The following is a 26,871-nucleotide window of genomic DNA, read 5'->3' as shown; positions in this document are numbered from 1 at the left end:
AGAGGTTCCCCACTGGGGAGGATTTGGATTCTCGATAAGACACACTTTGTGATGAATTACCAGACCCACCAGAAGTAGGGGTGTTTTCCAAGTTCCCTTCCCAGCCCGCTTCTGAGAAAGAAGCAACCCTTGCGAGTTGGGTGAGAGTCGGGTTCCCTGGGGGTGGATGGTCCCGGGGTCCCCAGTGAAGATTTGGGGGATCCTCACTCTGCAGAGCATGGGGCTGACGGAGTGTGCGGAAAGGAAAATGTTCTCGTAACGAGACTGCCGTCCTTAGAAAGTAGGCTGGCCCCTGGCGGGTGTCTGGGAACGTGTATCAGGGAGGGTTCTCGCTATTCCTTGATAAGAGCGGCTCCCCGGTGCCCAAGCGGTGTGTGCAGACAGTAAGGCATACGAGGAACACCTGCCCTCCTTCTGGGAGTCGGGATTTGGACGCGTGCCAGGCAGCAGGTGCTCACAGGCCTGGCCCCCCCATACAAACACCGGCCCCGGGTCTCTGGTGAGCGTCCCCCGGTAGACAACGTGCACGTGTGTTGTCAGGACTTGCTGCTAAAGGAACTCAGCACACCCTGCGAGACCCTGCTGGGGCCGCTCCTGGAGGCCTCATGTGGCCTTGTCCGGACTTCACCGCATGCGCCTTTTCTCCTGACCGATGTTGCCTGGTGTCCTGCCACCCCAACGAATCACACCCATGGGTAGGACTCTATCCCAAGTCCTGTGAGTCCCAGCAAGTCACCAAACCTGGGGTGGCCTTGGGGGCCCCAACACGTGATTTCAAGGCCACGTCACCTTTGGCTCACAATGAATCAGACAATGTCTACGTGAAAGCACCCCACATGTAGACGCTCATGATTCCAGCAGAGCGAGCCAAGAGGTCACAGCACACACACAGAGAGGCAGGCCCGATGCCTGAGCGTGGCGGGAACAACCAGCAACAGAGCGAGCCCACCGAAGGCTGTAGGGGTCGCAGCCCCCGCGTGCCAGGGGCGTGGCAGACGTGGATGACACAGTGAAGGAAATAAAAAGGTGAATATTAAGATGGGGAATAACTCGACATCGTCGGGGTGCGCGGGCAGGTTTCAGAAACAACTGGAACTTCTGGTAAAAGAAGCATAAATGATTAGAAATAAACTCAGTGCGGGGGGTTGGAGGTGCTCTGCCAACTGAACATGCGTGTCCTCCCCAAGTCCCCGTGTAGAGATGGAATCCCTGCCGGGATGCGTTTGGAGGTGGGGGCTTGGGAAGGTGAGTAGGTCGGCAGTGAGGGGCCCTCAGGAATGGGGTCAGGGACCTTAGGAAAGAGGCCCTTGCCATCTGCGAGCCAGGCAGCAGGTGTCCCCAGACAGGGCTCCTGCAGACGCCGTGACCTTGGCCTCCCCGCCTCCAGAGGCACGAGGAGCAGACGCCGGCTGTGTATGGGCCTCCCAGCTGTGTATGGGCCTCCCAGTCGGGGGTGTTTGGTTATAGTCGCCCCAACGGACCCAGATAGTGGGTCAAAGAACAGCGCTCATATGACTGAAGAGAACTAACGAGCTAGCAGATATGTCAGAAGGAAATCGCCCGCGTCAGCACGAAGGAACAAGGAGACTAAAAACATGAAGGGAAAATTCAAAGACGCAGAGGTTTCCACTCCAGCCAAGATGATGTAATAGGGACGGGGTTTGCCTCTTCCCCTAAAACTCCAGACAAAACATATGAGCCAACGGTCCCCAAGACACCAGACCCTAGGCAATGAAGTGACAATTCGTAAATAATTTAATGTAATGAAAATGCTAAATGTTTAATTCTATTTAATATTAATATCTGATAACAATGATATTTAATGGTAATGAGAGAGTTGCCCTGTGGAGTAATTTCTCTTGATTAGGTGACAATTTTAGATAATTTTAATGTCATCAAAATATATGATGTTGGGGCGCCTACATGACTCCGTCAGTTAAGCGTCTGCCTTTGGCTCAGGTTGTGATCCCAGAGTCATGGGATCGAGCCCTGAGTCGGGCTCCCTGCTCAGCGGGAAGCCTGCTTCTCCCTCTGCCACTCCCCTGCTTTGTGCTCTCTCGCTGTCTATCAAATAAATAAAATCTTTAAAATTTTTTGATGTTTAATGTCATTTAATACTAAGATATATTTGAGATTATCCCTTGGTCAAGAGAAATCGTCAGACACAGGAGTTTTCTGAACTGAAAATAAGATAAGCAAAGAAGGAGATCGTCAACGTACCAGTGATACGTTCATTTCCAGTAAAATCAGGGAAGCAAAATTATAACAAATTCTGTTTATAGTGTTAGTGAACATTTAAATTGAAAATAATGTTTTGAGTTTTATATACTTCCTTTTCCATTATTTAATATTTTTCAATTAATGTCCTGGAAAAAACCCAAAACCTTAAAGAAACACATAAGAGTGTGTATATAGGGGCTCACTGTTTTGGGGGGGCTTGGGGGTATTTGTTGTTGTTCATGGCCCAGTATGGTTTACCTTACATCGGTCTTTATTTAAAATGTTGATGCTTTATTTACGATTTTTTGCACTGATTTAGAACTTTAAAATATTGCATTAAAATTGCATTTATCCAGGGGCACCTGGGTGGCTCAGTGGGTTTAGCCTCTGCCTTCGGCTCAGGTCATGATCTGAGGGTCCTGGGATCGAGCCCCACATTGGGCTCTGCTCTGCAGGGAGCTGCTTCCTCCTCTCTCTCTCTGCCTGCCTCTCTGCTTACTTGTAATCTCTGTCAAATAAATAAATAAAATATTTTAAAAATTTGCATTTATCTAGATTGCTGAGTATTTGGTGTCCTCTTAAATTTTGGATCCCAGACAAGTGACTCCCCCCCCTCGCTCCCGTCCTTAGCGGCGGAGCCCAACCTCCATTCTGCACCATCCGCCCGCCGGGAGTGGGAAGGTTGAGCAGGAAGCCCTATGGCATGTTCTCGTTGGCCAGATGCTCGAAGACGCGTGTGTGTGAGGCCACGGCGTTGTTCATCAAAGCATTTGACGGAAAGAAAATAAGGTTGGACTTTATATCACAGCTCTTGCTCTCCTGGAGGAACAGAGGCTTCTAGAAATGGCCCTTTGTCATCCCCAGACACCTCGACACCAAGGATAAGAAAAAAAAAAAACACCCCAAATGACCGCAGCCAGCCTCGACTCAGTGGGCTCTGAAGGTGATGGGAGCGGGCCAGGCCGTGTCATTGCAACGGTGCGCGCTCCTCCCGGACAGGCGCGGTGGCGTCTCGGGGGGGGGACGGAGCATCATGCGGGGCACTGGCTCTCGGACCTGGCTCTGCATTAGGATCGCGGGGACCAGGAAGGGGCGCAGGTGGCGAGTTTATCATCTGCTGGTGAGCAGCAGAAAGGAGGGCGTGAGTTCGCGCAGAGGACTTGGGCAGAGCCGTGAGGACAGGCGACCCCAACCGCCCGCGACACCCCGCCAGCAGAAAAGGGATGGAGAAGAGAGCAGACCGGGTGAGCCGCTCAGATAAAGAAGCCTCCCAAGGCTACGCCACTAGAGGTCGTGACCTGACTGTCCCGGGGGGTGGGGAGTGACCCCAGGGAAGTCACCTCCTGATTCCTGATCTGGGTTCCCCGGTGTGGCCCCCCGTGGGAAACACCCAACACGTGATACAGGCGCTTTTCTTTATATTATACTTCAGCAAACCATCAAAAAGTGGGTCTAACACCTACAATCTGGGGGCCCCACCGCGGAATTTCTCGGGGTGAGCCCTGACTCCGGCCAGTTCTTCTGTGCAGCCCGGGCTGAGAACAGCCGAAGGGGCACCGGGCCTCCCACACTGCCCCGTGAATGCGCGTCCCGCGGGTGCCCTGCTCAACCGCAGGACTCTGCGTTCTCAGGGGAGCAAACCTCTCCTCGCTCAGGGGACCCCCATCCCGCTTTGCTTCTCATCTCCTCCCCAAAGACAGCCGTGTGCAAACGGAAAGCACTCGGTGGGACTGGATGGAGTGTTGTGGCGGAGAGCAAGACCTCCTTCAGCCCTTAGCCGGGTCAGAGCTTCAGGCCCCCGGGGTCAGGACAAAGGTGCCGCAGAGTCTGCGGGTGTGACCGCAGGATCGTGTCCCCCAGCCGAGTGACCCAAGACAGGCATGTAGTGGGACGGCGACTCCCCACCCCCGGCTCCTTTCTGTGACCCCCAGCCTCCTAGGAAGGGGGTGTGTCTCTCTGATTGGCAAATTCGGGGGGACAGGTGGCACTATTAGGAAGAAGCTGGCTGTAGGAAACAGGGCTGCCCGTCAGCTCTGCCTGTGTTCTGAGGTCTGGGCCTATGAGATCTGGGGGCTCGTCATCAACAAACCAGCTGGGCTTGGGGCCCCCCAGCCCCCTCCTGCACTGAGCTCCCGGGGCCAAGTGCGCCCATTCTTCACCCGCAGCGTATTCAGCCCCCCAGTGAGGAAGAGGGTGCTATGTTTGGGGTCTCCCTCGGACATCCTAACATAAGGAGATCTGCTAATGCTGACATTGATTCCTGACATTTCAGACAGGAGCGTCACACGGGTGGTTTGCAGAAACTGAGAAAACCGCACAGACCCGAGGCCGGCCGGTTCCTTAAACGCCACCGCCCATGAACCTCTCTCTGGTTTCCGAGTCCTCGACCCATCCCCAAGGACACCAGAGAGGTGGCCTGTCCCAAACGGAACTCCTCATCTCCTCGTCTGCCTCCTTCCTCCCTCCAGCCCACCACAGCCCACATTTCCCTGCGGCATCTTACCCGCACGCACCCCCTGCTCCCCAGGGTCCCGCCCTCCCAGACGGCTCGCCTCCCGCCGCAGGCCTGCCTGCCCCCAGCACCCCCAGGCAGAAGCATTCCGGGCGGAGTGTCCTAGGACAGGACTTCTCGAGTTTTATTCAAACGCAGGTTTTGATTCCACAGACCTGGCGCGGGACTGAGAGTCTGCCTTTCTAACAAGCGGTCTGGTGATGCCAAAGCCGCTGGTCCCAGACCACGCTTTGAACAGTGAGGCTCCAGGTGACGTAGGAGCGTGATGTCCCTTCCCTGCCCAACCCTCCGACCGTTCCCCATCCCTGCTGGATAGAACTGACCGCTCCGAGCAGGTCATGCCTCCTTTCCAAGCAGACCTCAGTCAGGTGCACCCCAACCCTGCTAACATCTGGGGGGATCCGGCCAGAGCCTAGGGTACAGCCAGCGCTGGTCTCCAGGTCTCTGAACTCGGGTCCCCTGAATACGGGCCCACCTGCCTGAGCTCCCTCCGCGGCCCCCTCCCCCGCTACTTCCTCTTTACCTTGTCTGTTTTCGCATACTCCCAAGTCCCAGCCCAACCTGGCCCTGGCCTTGGCCGCCCTCTTCTCTTCCCTCCGTGGCCCCCACGCTGGGGGAAGGAGCCTTGCCAGCACTTCCCACATTGTCCGACGGGACCTGGTTCATCTGTCTAGACTGTGAAGACTGCCCCTTGTGCAGGCTTTAGCTGGGTCTCCCCAGAGAACACGAGCTTACTCCTTGATGCTTTACTTTGGGAAGGGTTCCTGCGAACAGGCAGGGGCCGGCGGGCGGGCAAAGCAGGGAGGAAGGGGACCACGCCTGCGGGGGAAGCGTCCGGCTAGTTAGGCTGAGGACTCTGGGGGCGCCTCCCGCTGGGGGCCCTCTGAGGAGGAGGGCAGCAAGAAGGAAGTCTTGGCCCTCTGTCTTCTGCCCCAGAGCACATTTGTTCATGTCCTGCCACATCAGGATTTACGTGGGCCATCCCTGGTGGAGATGACAGAGAAACCGAGGGCAGAGATCCCTGGTGCCAGAGCAGGGCTGAGGGAAGAAGTAGGTCCCAGGGACAGGAGGTGGGGCCCAAAGCACCTGCCGCAGGCGGGACGGTACCTCGTCTCGGGTGTGGCCCCAACCTGGGACTCTAGAACCCGTTCGACCCCTCTGTGCGCCAGGCCATCCCCAAGCCCCTGAGCCGCGTGTGGGGAAGCCCGTCCTGGCATGTGCTGGCGGCAGGCCAGCCCGGGGTGCGGGCTTGAGCAGAACTGGGCAGTGATCAGACGCAGCCGGTCCCCGCAGGTAAAAAAGAGGAAGGAGAGCAAACACGGACTTCTTTCCTTTTAAAAGCTGGAGATATGAGTATATGAAATGGGAAACAAATTAAGATTAAAAATTATCTGCAAGCAGTCTTATTTTGGACATTACTGGCATAGCACGGTCCCCTAAGTCCTGGCCAGTGGCTGTGCGTCCCCCGCCACCCCGGGTGACAAGAGAGAAGTTAGCACAGAGTCCCCTAGGACTCTAGGACTGTGTGTGTCAAGGGAGATGGGTCCCACGCACGCCTTTATCCATAAACGTGTCCTTACCTGAATTTTATTTTTCATGATAATCCGAACACTTCGGTTTACAGCTAAACCTCTTGCTATAGTCCCTTCGTATAAGGGACCTTAGCAAAGTACACGAAATACAGACCAGAATGCTGGAAAACCCGAGGACGGATCCGAAACCAGTGGGAGCAAGCCGTTGAGGTGGGCGCTTGTGCAACGTCTGTCTGAACACAGAGGCAGCTGGGAGCCGTGGGGGGTTGCCTGACCCCGTCACGTCTCGGGGTCATCCGAGAGCCGACCCGGCTGTGAGGGTGTCTGTGTGTGTGGGGGGGGGAGTATTACACACGCATTTCATAACTTTTTTTTTTCCCCAAAAAACCAGGAACATTCTTCAAATGAATTGTCTTTATATGGGACCTTATTAAAAGCTGAAGCTGCATCATGAACACAAAGTGGGGAACTCTTCCCAGCGTTTGTTAAAACAATCGATCAATTCCTTATTTAAAAAAAGTTTGTGTTGGGGCTCCTGGGTGGCTCAGTTGGTCAGGCCTCTGCCTTCGGCTCAGGTCATGATCTCAGGGTGGTGGGATTGAGCCTCGTGTCTGGCTCCCTGCTCAATGGGGAGGCTGCTTCTCTCTCTCTTCCCAGCACATGTCCCCCCCCCCCCCCCGCTATCTCTGTCTCTCTCACAGATAAATAAATAAAATCTTAAAATAAAATACACCTGGGGCACCTGGGTGGCTCAGTTGGTTAAGCGACTGCCTTTGGTTCAGGTCATGATCCTGGGGCCCCGGGATGGAGTCCGGTATCAGGCTCCCTGCTCAGCAGGGAGACGGCTTTTCCCTCTCCTCCCCGCTCCTGCTCTCTCTCGCTATCTCTCTCTCTCAAATAAATAAAATCTTTAAAAAATATCTACCTAACATGAAGTTGAGCACATTGAGCACACTGATCATTTTTTTAAAAAGACTTTATTTATTTATTTGACAGGCAGAAATCACAAGTAGGCAGAGAGGCAGGTAGAGAGAGAGGAGGAAGCAGGCTCCCTGCTGAGCAGAGAGCCCAGTGTGGGGCTCGATCCCTGGACCCTGGGATCATGACCTGAGCCGAAGGCAGAGGCTTTAACCCACTGAGCCACCCGGGCACCCTGAGCACGCTGACCATTTTTAAAGTGTCCAGTGGCATTTAGTACCTCCCAAGTGCTGTGCAATCAGCACCATCTAATCCAGACGTTTTCTTCACCCCAGAAAGAAGCCCCTTCTCCCCCTGCCCCAGCCATTGGCTACCACCAGTCTGCTTTCTGCCTCTGGGAATCTGCCAGTTCTGGATGTTTCCTGGAAGTAGAGTCTTAGGGTCTCTGGGCTAGGCTCAGAGCTGCAGGCTGGAGGAGAGGATGCCTCCCAGACTCCTGTTGGCTCCCCGTCGCCTGCCTGGATCCCACTTTCCTAGCTTCCCGGGACAAAGCTTGGTGAGTAGCGTGGACGGTCCAACAAGTGGCCTTGAGCTCTGGAATGTTCCTCCAATGGCCTCCTGGACATCCTCCGAGGACCCTCATTTATTACATGCAGTAATGGCAGGCCAGCCCCTCACATCTCTCACTAGACTTCTCCTTACGTCTTAGGAACCCACCAGCAGGAAGCATCTGGCACGCTTGGCTCCGCACATGGTGGGGGCTGGCTTTGCTGAAGAAATGGCCCCCTGGGTGACTCATTCCCCCCCCCCCATTGATGTCTGGACCTCCCAGAGGAGGACACCCTTATGGTGATATAGAGAGCGGGGAGGCACGTTCTGAGTCACATTGCCCCCAACCCTCGATGCCCCAGGGTCTGAGCACCCCACATGGTGGCTCCCAGCAGGTGGGCGGTGGGGTGGGAGGATGGAGGCCCAGGGACTCAGCCCATGTGGAGCAGGACAGCCCCACCATCCGTCGGCCCCGCCCTACACGTCTCCCGCAGTGACCACATCTCCAGCACCAACAGAACTTCAAGTCAACCACCTCTGTCCTGTTCCTTCAATTTTGCATGACTTCTTAGATCAAATTTATTTTAAGACAAAATAATTTTTTTCAAGACCATTTTCTCCCCAAGTGCGGCAGATAAGCCCATCTGAGAGGTGGACTGCGGACAAGGAGCAAGGGCGACCAGAGTCTGCCCGCTGAGGGGCCTCGGTGAGGCCTGACCTGGACCCCTCATTTCCCACTGCAGAGGAACCCTGATGTTTTGTAATGAGCAAGCACGGCTTTATCACTGGAGCAAATAATGCCAGCCGGCCCTTTCCAACAGCTCGGACTAACCAGGGAGTGATTCCCAAAGGTGCAGCGGAGGGAGACGCGGCCTTAAGGAACCGGAAGACCGTGGCTCAGCGGCTCGGCTGGTTGCTCGGCGGCCACCTTTGCTTAAGGCGGCTGTTACAGCTCCCAGGGGCATCCTGAGTAGTCAGCGTGGGACACTCCTGGTGACCCTGGCTGAATTCGGGACTTCAGGCCTCTGCGGGGGCAGCCCTCTCCGCTTACCACCACTGCACTGCGAAGGGAAGGGCAGCGGAACCCAACGGTGGTGGTGGTGGGGAGCGGATTCCCTTTTCACGTTTTTAACTCCCTTTAAAGCTTCTTTGTTCTTTTTCACTTATTGGCTTGTCTAAACTCAGCTGTATCGGCTAAGACTGTTTAAAAGCGAGATTTAACTGGGTAAATTTGAAGATCTAACTGGTTTTATTCATAGGTTTTTGCACTTGGATAGCACTTCCATCTAGCTCGGAGTGGTACACAAGAAGGGTTTTTAGAGGAAGGGCGGTGGGACAAGGAAGTTATTAGCAAAAGAAAGGATTGTTTCAGGCAGGGTCACCTTCCCTTAAGGGGAGGAGCAGGGATCTTATCCCCAGATTCCCTCCTCTTCCTTGGGCGGAGGGAGAGGGCCCCTGAAACAGGTTACCTCCTTGGTTCCCATCAGAACATTCCTCGCTGGGTGGTTAGGACTGCATTTGTAGGGGAGGTTGGAACTGCAGTTAGGTTAGGGATGAAGTCCTGGCATGGGGATTTGGCTTGTGGGCTGGGGGTTTTGTTTTCGCTTTTAGTTTTTTTAAGATTTTATTTATTTGAGAGCGAGAGCGAGAGCGAGAGAGAGAGAGAGGCATGAGAGGAGAGGTCAGCGGGACAAGCAGACTCCTACAAGGAGCCTGATGTGGGACCTGATCCTGGGACTCCAAGATCATGACCTGAGCCAAAGGCAGTTGCTTAACCCACTGAGCCACCCAAGCGCCCGGGGGCTTTCTTTTTGACAGGATTGTAGATGGTCTCATCTGCCGACTTCCCCAGAGATTCCATAGCTTGGAATCTGTTCCACAAAGCAGTGACGCCAAGGGGTGACAGCGACTGTCATTGCCCTGCAGGGGGGCTTCTGATACCCCCTTTTATATAAATGTTCACGTGGACTTCCTGAGATCATGCAGAAGCAGATGTTCCTTTAAATGAAGACCAGCTTCCTTGAGATGCTCCTGAAACATGCATTTTCTAGTCCCTTTCGAAGGGGTCTGTTCAATGTGGGAGTCACATTTCCACCTGCTTGGTATTCACCTGCTGCCGTCTGGCTTTGAACGTCCCACACCTCGGTGACACAGACACCAAGCCTGCACTGCTCTGTCCTGCCCTAGAACAAGGGGACACAGGCACCGGGAAATCATTCCTGTCTTCTTTTTCCCATTCCTTTGGGGAAGCCTTGCACCACCGCTGTTTTTCAGCCAAGCCCAGCTGTCATTGGAAAGGCTGCCGGTGTGGCTCGCGTGCCACTCCTAGACAGTTGCGAGGCTGTTCCTTCCCCGATCTTACTGGACACAGAAGCATGAGTTAAAGCAATACATGTATGAATCATCAGGAACACATCCAGAAAGGATCTTTATGTATTAAACAAACAGAAAAGGTAGGGCGGGAGCAGGACCCTTTCCTCCCCCTTGGGCCCGTCAGCCATTCCTTCCAACACTTGGGTACAGGCTGGGCTGTTTCCCTCCCGAGGGCTCTTGGCTTCATCTCTGTGGCCCTCTCAGGGGACATCAGACTGGGCTGGATGGGGAGGCAGAGCTGGGAAAGGGAGGCTAGAGCCACAGTGGCAGCCCATCCCCTCCCCCACCTTGTTCCACTGGCTTCTTCCTCCCTCCCCTGCTCAGCCATGGGTGGGGGTGGGGGGTGGGGGGGTTGGTGTGCAGAAGGAGCTGGAAGCTTCCGGGAAATAATGCACCAAGAGAATGGGTGTGGTGACCCCAGGTGTTCACAGGTACAGGTACACCGCACACTGAGTAGTGTGGGGCGGGTGATGACTCCATCGGAATCACTGAAAAAATGAGACATCGCAGTAAATCCCTGTGAAGACTTGCTCTCAGACTCTGCAGGCTCATCGCGCAGACTAGCCAGCGGGGAGCGGGTAGGATCACTCGCGGAACACCTGCGTTCCGGGGTTGTCTCCGCCCCCCCCCCACCCAGGCCACGTTGTCCCTGTTGAGTTACTTATTAGCGGAATTACTGTAAGGTGCGGGACAGACAGAAGCTATTCCTGTTTTCCTCCCTTTAGCACTAGATCAGTGGTTCCCACACTTTTCAGTTTCCCAGGCCAGGAAAATTGTTCACTTTGTCTCCTTGGATTGCTCGGAGCGCCCCTGGAAGAGACAGGCGTCATCTGTAATAGGCAGTGAATGATTTCGCAGGGTGACAGGTGCTCCTGGGCTGTTTGGAAAACCCTTCAAGGGTGGTTTCCTTGAACTCTCCAAAGACGGGAGCTATCCCTCAAGATAGTTAGTGGTTCTATCCGGATGCCATGAGAGGCTTACACACACACACACACACACACACAGCGCAAAGGGAAGTTCTAGGTTACATTTGAGGTGGGGAGGCTCCCTGAGTCCCCCATGAGGACAGGCGGGCCGGGCTGTGGCCCTCCCCTGGCTTGCGGGGCCTGGCGGACCAGCCACGAGCCCTTCGCTAGTGCCCTTCTTCTTCCCAAGTCAGCACCAGGAATAGGGACTTCAGTGGGACTGCAGGGTGAATCCAGCACATTCCAAGAAGCTAGGAGCAGCCCCCTTCGTGCGGCCCAGGAGGCTGAGCCCAGCTAGAAGGCCCCACGGTGGCTACTCTGAGTTGGGGCCTCTGGTGCGGGCAGGGCACAGCAACAAGGAGGGAGGGATCTGTCTCCGGTGCCTTCATCTCTCTCTTCCCAGCCTGCCCTCTTGCCGGGCCCCACGTCCACCGAGGAAGCGCTAGGAACAGACATCTATAGGGCAGATCTGACGCTCCGACAGCTCGATCCCACGGATCAGCGGACAAGTGCGGCGCCCGCACCCTCCTGAGTGAGGGAGAGTGTGCATCGTAGGCCGCTGCCTCTGCGGAAGGACATTTTCAAACACAGAAAAGAAAAAAGGGGAAGAGAAACACAAGGTCAAATATTTCATTCATCAGTTAGGTCCCAGCCTTGGGCATAAGCAAAATTGCCTTGTCACCTTGCTGTCGGGCCATCCCCGGGGAGGCTTAAGCGAGGCACCTGGCAGGGAGGGAGCCTGCCATCTGGGTCAGATCACTCCATCCGCCAGCCTGGGCACCGTGCTGCCTGCCGGGCTGCCTCATCAGGCTGGCCCAGGGCAGGCTCCGCAGCGGGCAGCCACCCTCCCCCGACCCCATCTCTCCCCCTCCCCCTCTCGCCCACTCAGTGGGCCCATCCTGTTGACAGTTCACTCAGGGTGGGAGGTGGACAGCCCAGAAGGCCCTGCTCGTGGCCCCTGGGACCCTCCCTGGGGGGCATCTGCGGGATGGGGGCATGATTTCCCCAGCGGCTCCAGCAGGCCCCGGGACAGGACTCTGTGTCTTCGGCTGGGACAGAGCAGAAGGTCCACAGACGTCCCTCGGATGAACCCTAAATGAACTTCCTTCCCCTCTGGGTTTGAAAGAGGCCGTGTCTCCTGGACTTCAGAACACAAAAGGCAATTCATCTTCTTCGGACAGATCTTTGCCGGAGTGCTTGAGAAATGGGACCCCTTCCTCCCCAGCTTCTAACATTTTTCTCTTTAGAGTAGAATGTGTTTGCTTTATAAAAGGTGCTGGAAACAACACGGGTTTGGGGACCTATGCCCTCTGGGCTCAAACCCGGGCTCTGCCACTTCCTCACTCGCGTGGCCTCGGACAAGTGACTCAGCCTCTCTGAAGTCAGCTTCCTCACTCTGAAAATGGGATGATGCCATCCTCTGCGTGTTGCCCTGAAAATGGAGCGAGGCCACCCAGCCGAGCGCCTCCTGCAGCATCCATCTGCTGGCACACAGCCCGCCAGGTGCCCAGCCACACCCAGGCCCTCCCAGGGACCCACCCCACAGGGATGCGTGCCGTGAGGCCCTTCATAGAGGGCTGGCTGCAGACTGGCGCCTGTCCTGTGCCAGTCACTCCTGCCAGGGGAGGCTGACGCGCGGTCCAGTCTGCAGACTCAGAAGCTGCTCTCCCAGCCCTTGCAAGCTGTGCTTTGGGAGTTCCTACAGATTTGCGGGACTGTTGCTTTCCTCCCCGCGAAGGCATCATGAACCACGTCTCAGCTTACGAATGGTCTGGTTGGTAGAATTTAAGGTCTCTAATGGGGCGGGGAGGGGGGCGGTGGCTAGCTGGGGCAGGGCCTGGCTCTGGTCCCAGGTGACCTTTGGCAGGGTGCATGCGCGCCCCACAGACACTCCGGGCACGACAGGAAACCAGCCCGAAGCTCTCCGCGTCTCCCGATTGTGGAAATGACTAGGGCCCTGTAAACGTAGCCAAGGAGATGGTCAGATGTCCTCACAGACCCCCACTGCCGAGGGCACGGAGCCAAATCTTAAAAGCATTTTGCAGAGAGGGGATTCTCGGAACGCCTTCCCTGGAGGGCCGCTGGGGGAAGCTGCACCTCTGTAGTCCCAGGTCCTCTGACCGAGTCCAGGGTCGTCCGTCCCAGCCCTCCACGCCCAGGGCTATCCCGGACCAGAGCCCAACGTGATAATTCAAACAATAATAATAACTACACATCATGAAAAAGGAGCTTCTCTACCAAGTCAGAGACAAACTACAAACTTTTGGAAACTCCTCCTCTCCTCTTCTACAAATTTAAGATAATTACTTGGAAATCAGTATTGAAGTATTTGTCCCAATTTTTGTTGTTGTTAACCCTTTTTAAAAATCCCTAAGAATTCCAGGCTTAACGGTAATGATCAATGTCTAGTAGTAATGTGTTTGTTTATGGATAGGAAACATACACGACACTCGACATATGTATGAATTTTTAAAAACGTGGCATCAGGGGTGGCTGGGTGGCTCAATGGGTTAAGCTTCTGCCTTCAGCCCAGGTCATGATCCCAGGATCCAGCAGGGAGCCTGCTTCCTCCTCTCTCTGCCTGCCTCTCTGCCTGCTTGTGATCTCTGTCTGTCAAATATATAAATAAAATCTTAAAAAAAAAAACAACGTGGCATCATCACAGCACGTCCTGGTTTGGTGGGGAAAGACGTCGAAATACTCCCATCCTGGATGCAGAGATTGGGTGACTGGGCGGGATCTCCCAGCAAGCAATGTTTGTCTGCATGAAAAGCATTTTGGGAATGATTTTTACATTAAGGAAAAAATGGAACCATGGAACCTTATTGCTGGGTCCTGTGCTCTCACACCCAGTTATTCTAGAACATTCTGAAGAAAAATTTGGAAACCCAGCTCTTGCTGTTTTTTCCCTGCCACTGTGGGACTCACCTGGTCCAAGGTTCAGAGTGATGCCTTCTAGAGAATTCCAGGCAGTCGGCTGTCTCTGGTGGGTCTCTGGTGGGTTGATGTGAAGATGGTCTCCTACAGGGGGCAGGGTGAGAGCCCAGCTCGGGAACAGGGGCCAGGACCCATGGATCCCACCCCTGCATTGAGACCCGAGCCCCTACTCCCCTCACCTGCTCACAGAAGCTGAATTCAAAGCAGCGTGTTTCCCTTTTAGGAGTGGTTAAAGCAGCGAGCAGCTGCCGTGAGTGTTGGAACTCACCATGTCTTCGAAGGTTTGATGGTGAGGAGAGTCATTTCTGGGCAGCAGGGAGATGGGGTGGCGGAAGGAGCACCCTGGGAGCAGGGAGTGTCGCCAGCTGGGGCCGTGAATGACTGGGTCCTCCACGCAAGGTATGAACGGGCCTGGGCACAGGGGGCAGTGGCTGGGAGCAGAGGCAGAAGGAGCCTGGTCTTTTCCTAGATTGTAAATGTCTAAGTTTCTATCACGTATGTGTTGGCCAACAGCATTTTCCTACAAGCCCGTGCCATTCCTCATTACCCCTCAATTTGCTTCCACCCAGAAGGAATGCAGAATCTCTGTGTTTACATTCCCCTTGCAGAAACTTCCAGCAGTGTGACGAATTCCAAACCAGGCTGGTTGCTAGTTTACAGTTTGCTGCAAGCCTCCAAATGAGCCGGTGGGTGAGCGTGCCTGGGAGACACGGTGGTGGAGTGAGACAGGTTCCACCGGTCGCACGGGGCGGGCTCTCTGGTAACCGCCAACACGTGTCACCTTGCCTGCCCAGGGAGCCGCAGAGCCCCAGGTATCTAGTTATCCCTGTTATTCTGGCACGGGGGCCCGCAGCACTTGAATTATTCAGCTGCATGGATTTGGCGACAGATCAGAAAACAATGAGGTGTTTCTTGCAAATGAGAAGAGATTTCTGCAAGAAGGAGAGCATGGCCCACCCCCAAGCCCCGCCATTGAACTAGCGTCATGTGACCAGGTAGCTCGCAGGATCGCTCTGCTCCCACTTTCTGATATGCGACTTGCCAAGTAAGGTCTCGTCCCCCACCCCTACCCCAGCTCACCTGGGCACTCTCTGCCAGCTTCCTGTTCTGTTTCCCACAAGGGCTCTCAGACTAGCTGCCTCCCAGTCCCTTCCTCTTTTTCAAAGAAAGTCAGGCCCCTTGGGTGTAAACTCCTTTGTCCTACTGCTGCTCCCTGCCCGCAACTTCAAACTCGCCTTCCTCTCTCTCTCCTGGCCTCCCACCGCTAAGCAAGAAATATTGCCTTTTCCTCCCTGCCGTGCACCAGGCCTAGTTTAAACTTTTCTTGCACCCTTGGGATCACCTTCTAGCTGGTTTGTCCACCCCCTCCCCCTTCCTTCCAACCTGGTTTCCACCTGCTGCTGGAAGTGATATTTGTAAAATTCTTTTTTTTTTCACTCTGTGCTTAAGAGAGCTTGTTCCTTCTCCTTTTCCATGGCACAATCCACTATCCATCCTCTGGAGGCCTCAGTTGCAGCTTCTGCCCACCTCCCGATTACCTTCAACTCTCATACCCACTTGCCCTCTCTGCCTCAGGGCCTTTGCGCGCACACACACACACACACACACACAAATGCGCACACGCATATATATTTTCATATACCCTTGTACTGACCTCCCCCCTTCTGGGAGGTGCCTCCCTCCTGTCTTTAGCATCTGTGGTTCTCTTTGCTCTACTGTTCCCAGGGCCTTTGCATAGTAAGTGTCCAAAATGGCACCATCCTGTGAACCAGATCTAGGTTCCTAATCCCTGATCTGCCAAAGCAGCCTGTCTCCTTAGCAAACTCCCCTCTGGACCAGTTTCCAAGGTTTTTCTTCCCCAGCATAGTGGCAGGGAGGGGCTGAGGTGGAACCGGGGAGGACCCCTCATGTGGCCACACCAAGGCCAGCATCCCCACTGATTTTTTTTTTTTAAAGATTTTATTTATTTATTTGACAGACAGAGATCACAAGTAGGCAGAGAGGCAGGCAGAGAGAGAGAGAGAGAGGAAGGGAAGCAGGCTCCCTGCTGAGCAGAGAGCCCGATGCGGGACTCGATCCCAGGACCCTGAGATCATGACCTGAGCCATAGGCAGCGGCTTAACCCACTGAGCCACCCAGGCACCCCCACTGATGTTATCAAGGAGGCTGGTGCCCCCGGAATGCTGGGGGAGAGAAGGCTAAGCGCTGGGGGTTCAGCCAAGCCAACTCAAGGTCAAATCCGTCTCCTAACAGCTGCAGAAAATACATGAGAATCACTATTTTGTGATTCAGGCCTTTCATCCGCCTTGGAGAATCTCGGGCTAGTGTTTTCTGGGATTTCCTACTAATAGGAGTTGAGTCTGCAAGGTGAGGGGCGCGGAAGTCATGCCTCACAGGCACACACACACACACACGTGCACAAAATTCTTAACAAATAACACATCCCTGCAGAGTTGGGGTGTTTTTCCTAAGACCCTCCTTGGGCGGGAGCACGCAGCCCCCGAGGCGAGGCTCCAGGACCTCCAGACCTCAGGGTGCAAGTTGTGGATTTCTAGGGACTTTCCAAGTACGTTAAAGCCAAACAGTGTCTCGTTGTTGGGCAGATGGTGACCCTAGAAATCATCCTTCCACGCGCACAGGCGCGCACTAAAGCCAAGCCAGCCGGCCGCACCGCAGGCCTGGGGTCCAGCTACCTGGAAAGCCCCGCTGGGGGAAGCCGGTCTCCACGCCTCCGTCCCCGCCACGGCGGGCGACAGTCGCCAGAGTGCCGAGCGGCGCGCGCACGTGGCGGGGCGGGGACTGGCAGGGGCGCGGGGCCGCGGGGCCTTTAAGGGGCCGGGGGTGGGGGGGGGGGGGGGGGGGCGGGCCGGGGGGGGGACGCGGCCGGGAGGGCCCGGGCGCTGGGGCGGTGTTGGCCCCGCAGGCCCCGCCTCCGCCCCAGGCCCCGCCCCCACCCCGCCCCGGCCCGAGCCTCCTCAGGCCACTGCTGGGCCGCGGGCGGGACGCCCCGGGCGGCGCGCGGAGGAGGAAGCGCGCTGGCTGCGACCCGGGACCTGCCCAGACGCGCTAGTCGGGATCGCCCAGCGCAGCGTCCCCATTTTCCAGGCGTGCGGGGCCGGGGCGCAGTCCCGGGCAGCGGCCGTCGTGCGCCGGCCGGCATTTCCCCTCCAGCTCGCCCCGCGCGGCCGCCCGGCCTCCGGGCCCTCGCCGCCAGCAGCCGACCCAGATCCGCCGCGCCCCCCTCCACGCCCCCCGCGAGCCGGGCGGGCCGCGCGCTCATGTCCTGAGCTCGCCGCCCGCGGGCTCTGCGCCCCCGGCCGGGGGGCTCCCCTGGCAAGTTGGGGCGAGGCGCGCCGGGTATGCGCCATCACCATGTCCCGCCTGAGCTCGTGGCTCGGGGAGGTCCAGTGGCTGGTCTTGGTGTCGCTCTTCGTTGTGGCCCTGGGCACGGTGGGCCTGTACCTGGCACAGTGGGCGCTGGCCAGGGCGCGACCCCGGCCCCCGCGGCGGGCTGCCGAGCCTGGAGAGGGCCCGCGCCCCGAGTCCGACGCGCTGCTCGCCTGGATCCTGACGCTGAACAGCTGGAGGAGCCAGTGGCAGGCCGCCTGGGTGACCGCCCTGAATGATGAGGCCAAACGGAAAGTGGTGAGTGTCTGAGGGCGGGTCGTAGCTGCGAGGCTGATGGCTCGGTGCCGGTAGGGCAGAGCTCGTCCTGGAGCCTCGCCAGGGCCCCGGACCCGTGGAAGTGAGCCTTCCCCGTGGCAGAGCGTTCCTGAAAGTTGGGAGAAGGACCCCGGGGGAGCCGAGGACCCTTGATGGGGAATCAAGACAAAGCTTAGATGGTATTCACCGCCCATCAGGTGTGCCAGGCTGCGGTCTCCATGGCAGGGACACGTGGGACCTGGAGGGACTTGTCAGGGGGGCCCACTGCCCTTCCTGGAGTCCCAGGTGGGTCCCCGTACCCAGCTGGACACTTTCTGCTCCCGCACCTGATCGATGAATAACCGTGACCCAAATATGATTCCATCTACAGAAATGAATTTTTTCCAGAATGTTTCCAAAAGGTTTGCACCCCTTGGCTTATAGAGGTAGTGGCTTTCGTTGAGGGCCGAGCACCTGCCAGATGTTGTCTTGGGGACTTGCGGTGCATAGATCTTCTCTTTGGACCCTCACAATTCCTGGGGCAGAGGTGTCATCCACATTTCACAGGTGGGGGGACTGAGGCCTAGACAGGTTAGCTGACCTGCCCAAGGTCACATGGCCTGAGGGTAGCAGAGCCGGCTCTGAACTCCGCTGCCTCCTGCCTTCAGGCTGGGGGGCTCACTGCCTCGCTCTGCTGCCGCAGTCTGCTGAGGTGGTTTCTTCCACAGTTCGTCCCTTGGTGACTTGTTTTTACTTTTAAGACCTCTTCATTTCATGACAAGCTCCTGATATCTGCAATATCTGGGCATTCCCGAAAGGGATGAAGGCCTGGTGTGTTTGGGGAAGTCCCCGCCCGCCGCGGCTCATCACCTTTGCCTTCGCGTGCCTCCACATGCCTGCGAGGCTCCGTGGAGAAGCCTGTGGCCATTTGCTTTAAAAGTATGTCTGGGGACGCCTGGGTGGCTCAGTTGGTTAAGCAGCTGCCTTTGGCTCAGGTCATGATCCCAGCATCCTGGGATCGAGTCCCACATTGGGCTCCTTGCTCAGCAGGGAGCCTGCTTCTCCCTCTGCCTCTGCCTGCCATTCTGTCTGCCTGTGCTTGCTCTCTCTCCCTCTCTCTCTCTCTGACAAAAAAAAAAAAAAGTAAGTCTGGAGGAGGCGCCTGGGGGGCTCAGTGGGTAAAGCCTCTGCCTTCGGCTCAGGTCATGGTCTCACGGTCCTGGGATCGAGCCCCGCATCGGGCTCTCTGCTCAGCAGGGAGTCTGCTTTCTCCTCTCTCTCTGCCTGCCTCTCTGCCTGCTTGTGATCTCTGTCTGTCAAATAAATAAATAAAATATTAAAAAAAAAAAAAGGCACGTCTGGACCCCTGGCCCTCAGAAGTACTCCGTAGCCAGCCCGCTGCTGGTCTTTGCGCCATGGTCTTGACTCACATGGCCATGGATTGAAAAAAACAAAGTCTTTGAGTGTCAGTGAGTATAAAATCAGCACAAAAGACCGTATTCTGAACTATTGAAAAAATTCACTATACCTTTTGGGTGAAAAGAGTCTTCAGGGGCAGTTGACTGCCATCCATCTTGATGCCCAGAGTCTGTGCCCAGCTGTCCAGAGTGGGACATGTCCCATTCAGGGAAACCGCCCAAGCCCCTCTTTGAAGCCCCAGCGTGGGGCTCGAATTCACAACCCGGAGATCAAGCGTCGCATGCTCTACCCAGTGAGCCAGCCAGGCGCCCCGGAACCACCCCATCTCTAGGGGGAGACCTAAAGCCAGGGGACCTCACACATGTGAGCAAACACAGATTGGTTTCCCCAGGAAGCTCCCTAGCTGACCTGGTGTCACGGGCCTGGGCTCTGTGGCTGAGTTTCCTTTGGGCTGGTGGTGTGAACAGGTGGGAGCCTCGTCCCAGTTCTCCGCGGGGTTGGAGCAAGGACGGGCGGAGGGATCTGTAGAAGCGTTCGCGGCCAGCTGTAGCGTAGTCCTGCTCTCATCGTGTTGCTTCGCGCCCCCGACATTTCTTGATCGGCTTCAGAAAACAGGATTGCCTTAGGGTGCTTCCCGATGACCCATCCGCCTGGCATGCTGAGGAAGAAAGGAGGAACGCTGTGCCCTGGAATTTGTCTTTGCTCAGTCCGGTAAAGCGGAGAACACCAAAAAGATGCCTGGAGCTTTTGCCCAAATCATCTGCCTCTTTGTGTGGGAGCAGGAGGGACTGTGTGTTCGGGGAGACGGAGACTGGCTCGTGTGCTCTCTCCTCTCCTTGCTGCTGACCCTGCCCTGTAGTCTCGGACGTCAGTCGTCCCAGACTCCTGCCTGGAAGGGGTAATAAGGGCCGCGCGTCGCGCTGAAAATGTGCCGAGTCTTCTCTCATGGTTTTGAGAGGACGCAGGCTGGTTGTGATTGTGTTGCCCGGGTGGAGACTGGTTGTGTGTGTGTGTGTGTGTGTGTGTGTGCGCGCGCGCGCGTGTGGCATCCCTCTTCCCTCCCCGATGCCCGGAAGTGTTGCTTGATTTGTAATCAAATGACAGGTTTTGCAGACAGATAGGATCTGGGTAGGTGACTCGGCATAGTCTGTCCTGTCTCGGGCCACCTCTGTCGCCACACTGGGTGAGGTGGCGTGAGTGGGTGTCCCAGCCCCGGCCGCCAGCCCTGCGGGAGTTTCTCTTTGTCGTCCTCCAGCTCCATTCCCAATGACTCCCACTAATCCCCGATTAGGGTTGACCCTCCGGGCCTGCTCGCCTCTGGAGAGCAAAAGCTTAGTGGCTCTTGCCCGCCTGCCCCTGCCCTGCCCTGGGAGACGGGACCTCCTCCCAAATGAAGCCCTGCTCTGGCCTTGAATTTTAAGACTGGAAGGACCCTGAAACTCCTGTACAAACATCTGTTGTCACATTCCCCCGTGGACGGCAAGTTCAACTTTGAGACCCAAATGCTGCGTTCATTGAGACGCAGCGGGAAGGGGTGAGAGGGCGCTGTTGTTGAACCTGCCGTCCTAGCAACGGGGCTGGCGTCTCCAGGCATCTGACGGCTGATAGATAACGGGCGCTCTCCTTTGACCCTGGCTGACCATTGACCCTGGCAGTGTAGGCTGCCTGGGTCAGACGGGCCGCTGGGGCTCCAGCCCTCACTGCAGAAGCCTTTGTAAACTAGACAGGGTGATGATGTGGGGAGGGACGAGGGGAAACCATTGTTGCTGTGCCGAAGCCTTTGTAAACTAGACAGGGTGGTGATGTGGGGAGGGACGAGGGGAAACCATTGTTGCTGTGCCGGCCGGTCAGGCTGATGTCAGGTGTGCCGGGAGCCCAGGCGAGCTGCCCAGAGAGCCTCGAGAAAATCCGCACGCTCCCCGACTGCCCGTTCGGACGCGGTAGGTTGGCAGAGCGTAGGGACCATGCCGTGGTCTTCACACGCTTCCCGAGTAGCTTCTCACCCGTGAGAAGCCCCTTGGTGCACACCTGTCCCTCCCCCAGCCACCAGTCTAGCAGGGTCCCTCCCACCCTGTGACATCTCTGCTCTGGTGTCATGGACACTGAATTCCCGTTCACCTGGTGGCCGGTTCAGACACAGAGAATGGAGCGCTCCCAGGGCTGCCCCAGTCACCAGCCTGGACGTGCCCCCTTCCTTTGGTGATCGTTGGTTACCCCAGCCATGGCGCCCCCCCAACACCCACCTGGAAGGCTCTGGAAGCCAGGGTGCTTGTGGACAGGCAGCCCCTCTCGGGGCTGAGGCTGCTGGGCCACCTGTGGGGAGCACTAGCCACAGGGCGGGGGCTGTGTCCTGTGGCTGGGGCTTCGGACCATCTAGAAAAGGCCCGCCCAGCTCTGCAGAGGACCTCAGTTAGGAGGGTCACCAGAGCTATTTGTTGCTTTAGTCATTTGCCCGAGGATTTTTTCAGAGGAATGTTCTCAATGCAAATGACCAAGACCGTGGGACCATTTGTGGTCTTCGTAAAAAAAAAAAGACGCCGTGTGAACTTAAAATGTATTATTAATAGCTCTGACTTTTATATGAGCTTTGACATTTTCAAAAGTAAACATAGCGACAAGACTTCACAGTTTTCCTATCTCACCGCGAGCTCTGAGTGACGCTCACAAAGATCTGAGCTCCTTGAGCAGCGTCAGGGGCCACGACACAGGAGGTCAGTCGGTAAGAGCATGAAGGTGACATTGGGTCAGGGCTGTGGACCTGCCCCACCCCCTAACGGATAGCCTGTCTGCTGCTCAAACATTCAGGGCTCTCTCCCATGTGGGGCCTGCGCCTAGATCATTCCTTCCGTCTTGAACACTTAATTAACCTTCCTCCTTCTTTGACTTCTGTAAACCTTCTGGTCTCAGTGCAGAGGTCCCCCCGCCATCCTCCCATCCAAGAGGATGCTGTCCCCCAGCCCCCGGCCACCTGTCCTGGTCCCCGTACCTTGTGTCCTCAACAGCTCCTGGGATCGGGGGCCAGCCCAGAACCCCGTCTGTCCAGGCGCAGCCTCCTTGGTGCCCAGTGCGAGGCTGGCTTGGAGCCGGCGGTGGCCAGGGGCTGAATGACAGGCCCTGGCAGGAACTTGTCACCAGACGGGGAGGAATGGTGACGATGTGGATCACCCCATCTGGACATAGGCCTTCCCTGCTTGGGAGCCGGCCAAGCCTGGGCATGACGAGCTGTTTAAGGTGCTTTGTTTTTCCCTTCTAAAGAATCAACAGTCAAGGAGGCTCCCTGATGACTTTGCAAATTGCCCATATGAAAACCCGGATCTCAGCTCCATGCCCTCACCCATTCTCCCGAAGAGACAGGAATCGAGGGGAAGGAAGAGTGGGTGTAGTGTTAACGTCGACGAAAATGCAGCCAAAGCTAACTTCCATTCCCATCGGCCAGGTCGTGGGCTGCTGAGGAGGGAGGGGACTTCTCACACGCAGCTCACAGCTCGGTAGAGCAGCGTTTGCACCGCCGCAGCTGGGAGGCACCTCTGTGTGACCTTGGGCGAGCCCTGACCTCTCTGTGCTTCATCTGCAGAAAGACGGTGCCTTTGGGATCAGTCTGGAAAACCGAATCTGCTGGGAGGGGGTTGAGGTCTGTGTGGGGGGTATTAGCAAGTAGCCAATAAAGGTGGGCTGTTTTCTTGTAAAGTCTCCCTTAAAAAAAAAAAAAAAAAGAAATTAAAAAAAAAAAAACCAACTTTTTATTTTTTTATTGCTTTTAGATACATAGAAAAGTTGCAAAAATAATTCAGAGTTTCCATACATTCCTCACCCAGCCTTACAGAACCGCAGCCAAGACATTAACGTGGGCACAATGTTACCGCACTTCCCGGTGCGGTGATATTAACAACGTGACAGTGTAAGAAACTAACAGTTGGCACAAAGCCTTGGAACTGAAGGCCTGACTTGAAGTTCACCTGGTCTGCCAGTGTCCTTGTATCCTTCCCGGATCCCAGCAGGTCCCGCAGGCACGGAGCTGGGGCTTCTCCGGGTCGTGCGAAGTCTTGGCATAGTTCCCTAGTCTTTCCTTGTGTTTCACAACCTTGACAGCTTGGAAGAGGACTGGTGGTTATTTTGCCAAACGTCCCTCAATTTGGTGTTTACACAGGGTTGGACTGTGGTTATACAAACCACAGAAATGATGTGCCCCTATTAATGTCCCGTAGCATGGGCTTTGTGAGGTCAGAGTAGTCACGGCAGAGGCCTTGGCCTTGATCCCCTGGTGAGGATGGTGTCTGCTGGGTTTTCTTCCATATACCTGTGTCTCTTCTTCTGTCCTCCCCTTGGTGGTGAACAGCTCTCCTGGGGAACTCCTTTGAGACTGTTACAAATCTGCTACTTGTCAATCTTCTGCTGATTGATTTTGGCCCCATCGTGTATCTGGTCTGCTGGACGATGGTTCTGTTTCCTTCTCTCCCACATGGATTCCTTGCAATTCTCCTTCGAGAAAGAGCTACCACTTCTCTTCCCTGACCTTGATGACTTGTGTCCGTGTGGACTCTCGGGAATTGTTTTATTCTGTGGTCTATAATCTGACACCACGGCCACTTGCGTGGTTGGTGGAATTGCTCTTGTGTTGGCCTGTAGGGCCTTTCACGGTAGCCTCCTGTGTTCTGCCTTCAAGATACACAAACAGACATCGACTTAGCACTTCCCTTCTTCATGATCCCACAAGATGTTTGTTCTAGACTCATCTCGTATTTTTCATTCTCCGCTCTTCCTGCCCGGGTTCAGCCACTTCGTGGAGCAGCGCTGATGCCTTTTACTGGAGAAGTGTTTGGAAGCCAAGGTCTGGGCATCCGACGTGCCTATTACTGTCAGGGTCTCATGGCTTCTAGACCCTTCTGGTGGACAGACGTAGGAGGTGTGGCTGTGTCTGCCAGCAGCTCACAGGCTCATTTCTGTTGTTCTGTCCCTTTCTGTCTGTCCGGAGGCTGGTTCTGGTGTTCTGGTTCATGTTCTGGTTCAGCAGCAGAATTCCGTCCACTTTCCTCATTTGTATCCTCCCTGTCCAAGAGGCAGGCGTCTGGTCCTTCCTGTCTCTGACATACTCACTTATTCGGTCAGTTCTCTGAGACACATACAGCAGTTTCTGCCTTGCTAACCTGCTCCCCTGTGAGACACAGGCTGACGGACCAGGGTACGCATTTATGCAGTCAGGATGTCGTCTTCCGGAGCTCCTCCGGTTAGATCTGTGTTTTCCCACCCTTCGGGGAGTGATGGCATCATGGGTAATGCGCTTAGTTTCATTTGTTTGTTTGTATTTCTTCAGGGTTCCTCCCACATCCTGATTTTTTTAATCCATTTTTTTTAATCCAATGATTTGGGATGCCACGTTTGTTATCCACGATGTTTCTCTTTGTGGATCTGGTCCACTGGGTCGTCTGTGTCCACGCACCTGTTCTGCACATGGGGTGATGGGGGTTCTGCGGTCTTGGATGGGGGAGGGCTCATCCTCCTCTTCGTGTGCTTTTCTTTTCTTGGTGCTTTCCCAGCGACTGTGTGCGTAAAGTCCTGCTCTGGGCTAAAGTGAGGTGGCATCCGCACTTGGACAGAGTGTGACAGGTGTAGCAGCACAAGCTTGTGTCCCATCTGAGCCCTGGGTTTCCTGCAACCCAAAGACCAGGCCCTTTGGAAGGGACCCAGGGAAACTCTGGGTCTTTATTTTAATCTAAAAATTCATTTCCTCGGGGTACCCAGTCCTTGACGTTCAGTGTTCCAGCAGAATCTTTTCTGGGTTTTAGCTTAGAAGGTGTCAGAGGGAGGAGCGTCGAGAGTGTATCCACCCATCCTCGGGTGGGTGTGGGGGGGTGGGGGTTGGTGTGGGGTGCTTGAGGCGCGCGCCACCCACAGCGGCTCCTCCAGGCAGCCCAGGCAGCTGAGACCACCCCTGCCCGCCCCTGCCCAGTACGGCCTCCCACCCTTCCCCTCCCCGAGCCCGAGGCACGCCCCTGCCCCAGGCCGGCCACTCACACTGCTCCAGCCGAGGACAGTGTCTGTGCAGCAGGCCGGACGGTGACCTCATCCCTCTTGAGAAGTAGATTTAATTCCTCCCTGATGATTTTTAGGGGGTGACATAGATGTTAAAGCTGGGCGCGGTTGGACGCGTCTAAGTGACAATGTTCTGGGTCTTTTCGGTTCACTCTGGGTCATCGGGAATTCTTAAGAAAAAGCCTCAGGGTAACTCCACGGCTTGCCAAAAGAGCTTTGGTGCCATTTCGTACCATTTTATTCTCCTGCCCTCTCGGTCGTGGCTTGTAGTTGCTGAGTGGACCCAGGAGACCTTGGGTGGTGGGAGCCCGGCAGCCATGAAGGTCTGTGAAGCCGGGGCTCGAGAACCTGCTCCTGGGGCACAGCCAGCAGCTGGTGGATCTTTAGGAGAGGTGGCCGGCCCCTGGGGGGGTGCACCATGTGGAGCAGGGAGAGGTGACCCTAAAACCAGAGAGAGAGCTGGCTTTTCGCAGAAGAAGCAGAGGACAGAGCCCTTGACCTTGCTGGGCTCGGCCAGATAGCGCGGTGGACCCGCAGAGCCACACCCAGCACCCTGCCCCTTGTAAACGTGAGCTTTCAGAACCCCCTCTGCGGTCTTTACAGACACATCTCCGGTTTAGTCGTGTGTTCCTTGCTTCTGACCTGCTCTGGTAACTGATCCCAGCCCCGGGCGCGTTATGTCGTGTGCGGGTTCTCAGGTGCGGGGCTGTCATGCTATGTGAGCGCAGCTGCTGCTGGAGGCAGAGTTAACAGAAAGGGGTCAGATTCCCAGTTCCCAGGTTTCCAGAACTTTCTCCCTGGTGTATAATCATGCTGGTGTGCCCTCATCATGCCTTTCCTTCTGTTCTAGGGCCCGCTGCTCCTGTCCTTCGAGGAGGACCCGCTCCAGCAGCCTCTGGAGCTCGCAGTGCAGGGCGTCTCCAGCCTGGCCAGGTCCACCCAGGAGAAGGTGAGCTGGGCGCGGTCGCCCCCGGGGCCCTTTCCCACCGAGGAAGTGAATTTAAAGCTGAGCTGGGGGAAGCGGGGAGGTTATTCTGTTTTGGGATTATTGAAAATGTGTACACCTTAAAAACCTAAAAAAAAAAAAAACGAAAAACAAAATTAAGGGTGGTCTATAGCTGGTGGATGGGTAAATAAAATGTGGCAGGTCCACACGCTGGGATGGCATTTGGCCTTGAGAAGGAAGGAGAGGCCGGCACGTGCCATGTGCACGGCCCTTGAAGACACAGCGCGGAGTAGGAGAGGCCAGTCACGGAAGGCACGTCTTTGAGTGGCTTCGTTTACGTGGCCTGTCCAGGGCGGCTATGTTGATAGAGACAGGAAGGAGATTGAGGGTCGCCGAGCCCTGGGGTGAGGGGGCTGCCGAGGGACTGCCCGTGGTGGGGGTTGACTTTGGGGGGTGATGATAAGATTCTCAGAGTCGTGGATGATGGTTGTACAAGCCAGAAATGTGTTAACAACCATTGACTTGGGGGCGCGTGGGTGGCCCGGTCCGTTAAGGGTCCAACTCTCGATTTCAGCTCATGTCATGCTCTCAGGGTCCTGGGATCGAGCCCCGCTTCGGGCTCCGTGCTCAGCAGGGAGTCTGCTTGAGTTTCTCTCTCTCTCCCACAAATAAACATATAAATCTTAAAGAAAAAAACACTGAATTATACAGTTTAAATGGGCAAATTAAATGATACGTGAATTGTGTCCCCAGAAATGCATATATTTGTGTGTGTGTGTATATGAGACACTGGATGGTTTTTAAAGCTTTTATCTGAGAGAGAGGGCG

General features: G+C 55.7%; 1 protein-coding gene across 1 annotated transcript in view; it reads left to right on the top strand.

Annotated features, from left to right (window-relative positions):
- The first annotated feature begins 14,082 nt into the window (after window positions 1-14,082).
- The window catches only part of LOC111155675 (C2 calcium dependent domain containing 2), a 54,581-nt gene continuing 41,792 nt past the window's right edge, over window positions 14,083-26,871 (top strand). Inside the window, exons 1-3 of the mRNA XM_022515965.1 lie at window positions 14,083-14,104; window positions 16,948-17,651; window positions 25,948-26,046. Of these exons, the coding sequence (XP_022371673.1) occupies window positions 14,083-14,104; window positions 16,948-17,651; window positions 25,948-26,046 (825 nt within the window). The remainder of the gene's footprint in view (window positions 14,105-16,947; window positions 17,652-25,947; window positions 26,047-26,871) is intronic.

Source organism: Enhydra lutris, unplaced genomic scaffold, assembly GCF_002288905.1.
Source record: "Enhydra lutris kenyoni isolate GAN:26980312 unplaced genomic scaffold, ASM228890v2 scaffoldscaffold43, whole genome shotgun sequence".
Taxonomy (NCBI): Eukaryota; Metazoa; Chordata; class Mammalia; order Carnivora; family Mustelidae; genus Enhydra; species Enhydra lutris.
This window is presented reverse-complemented; position numbering and strand designations above follow the sequence as displayed.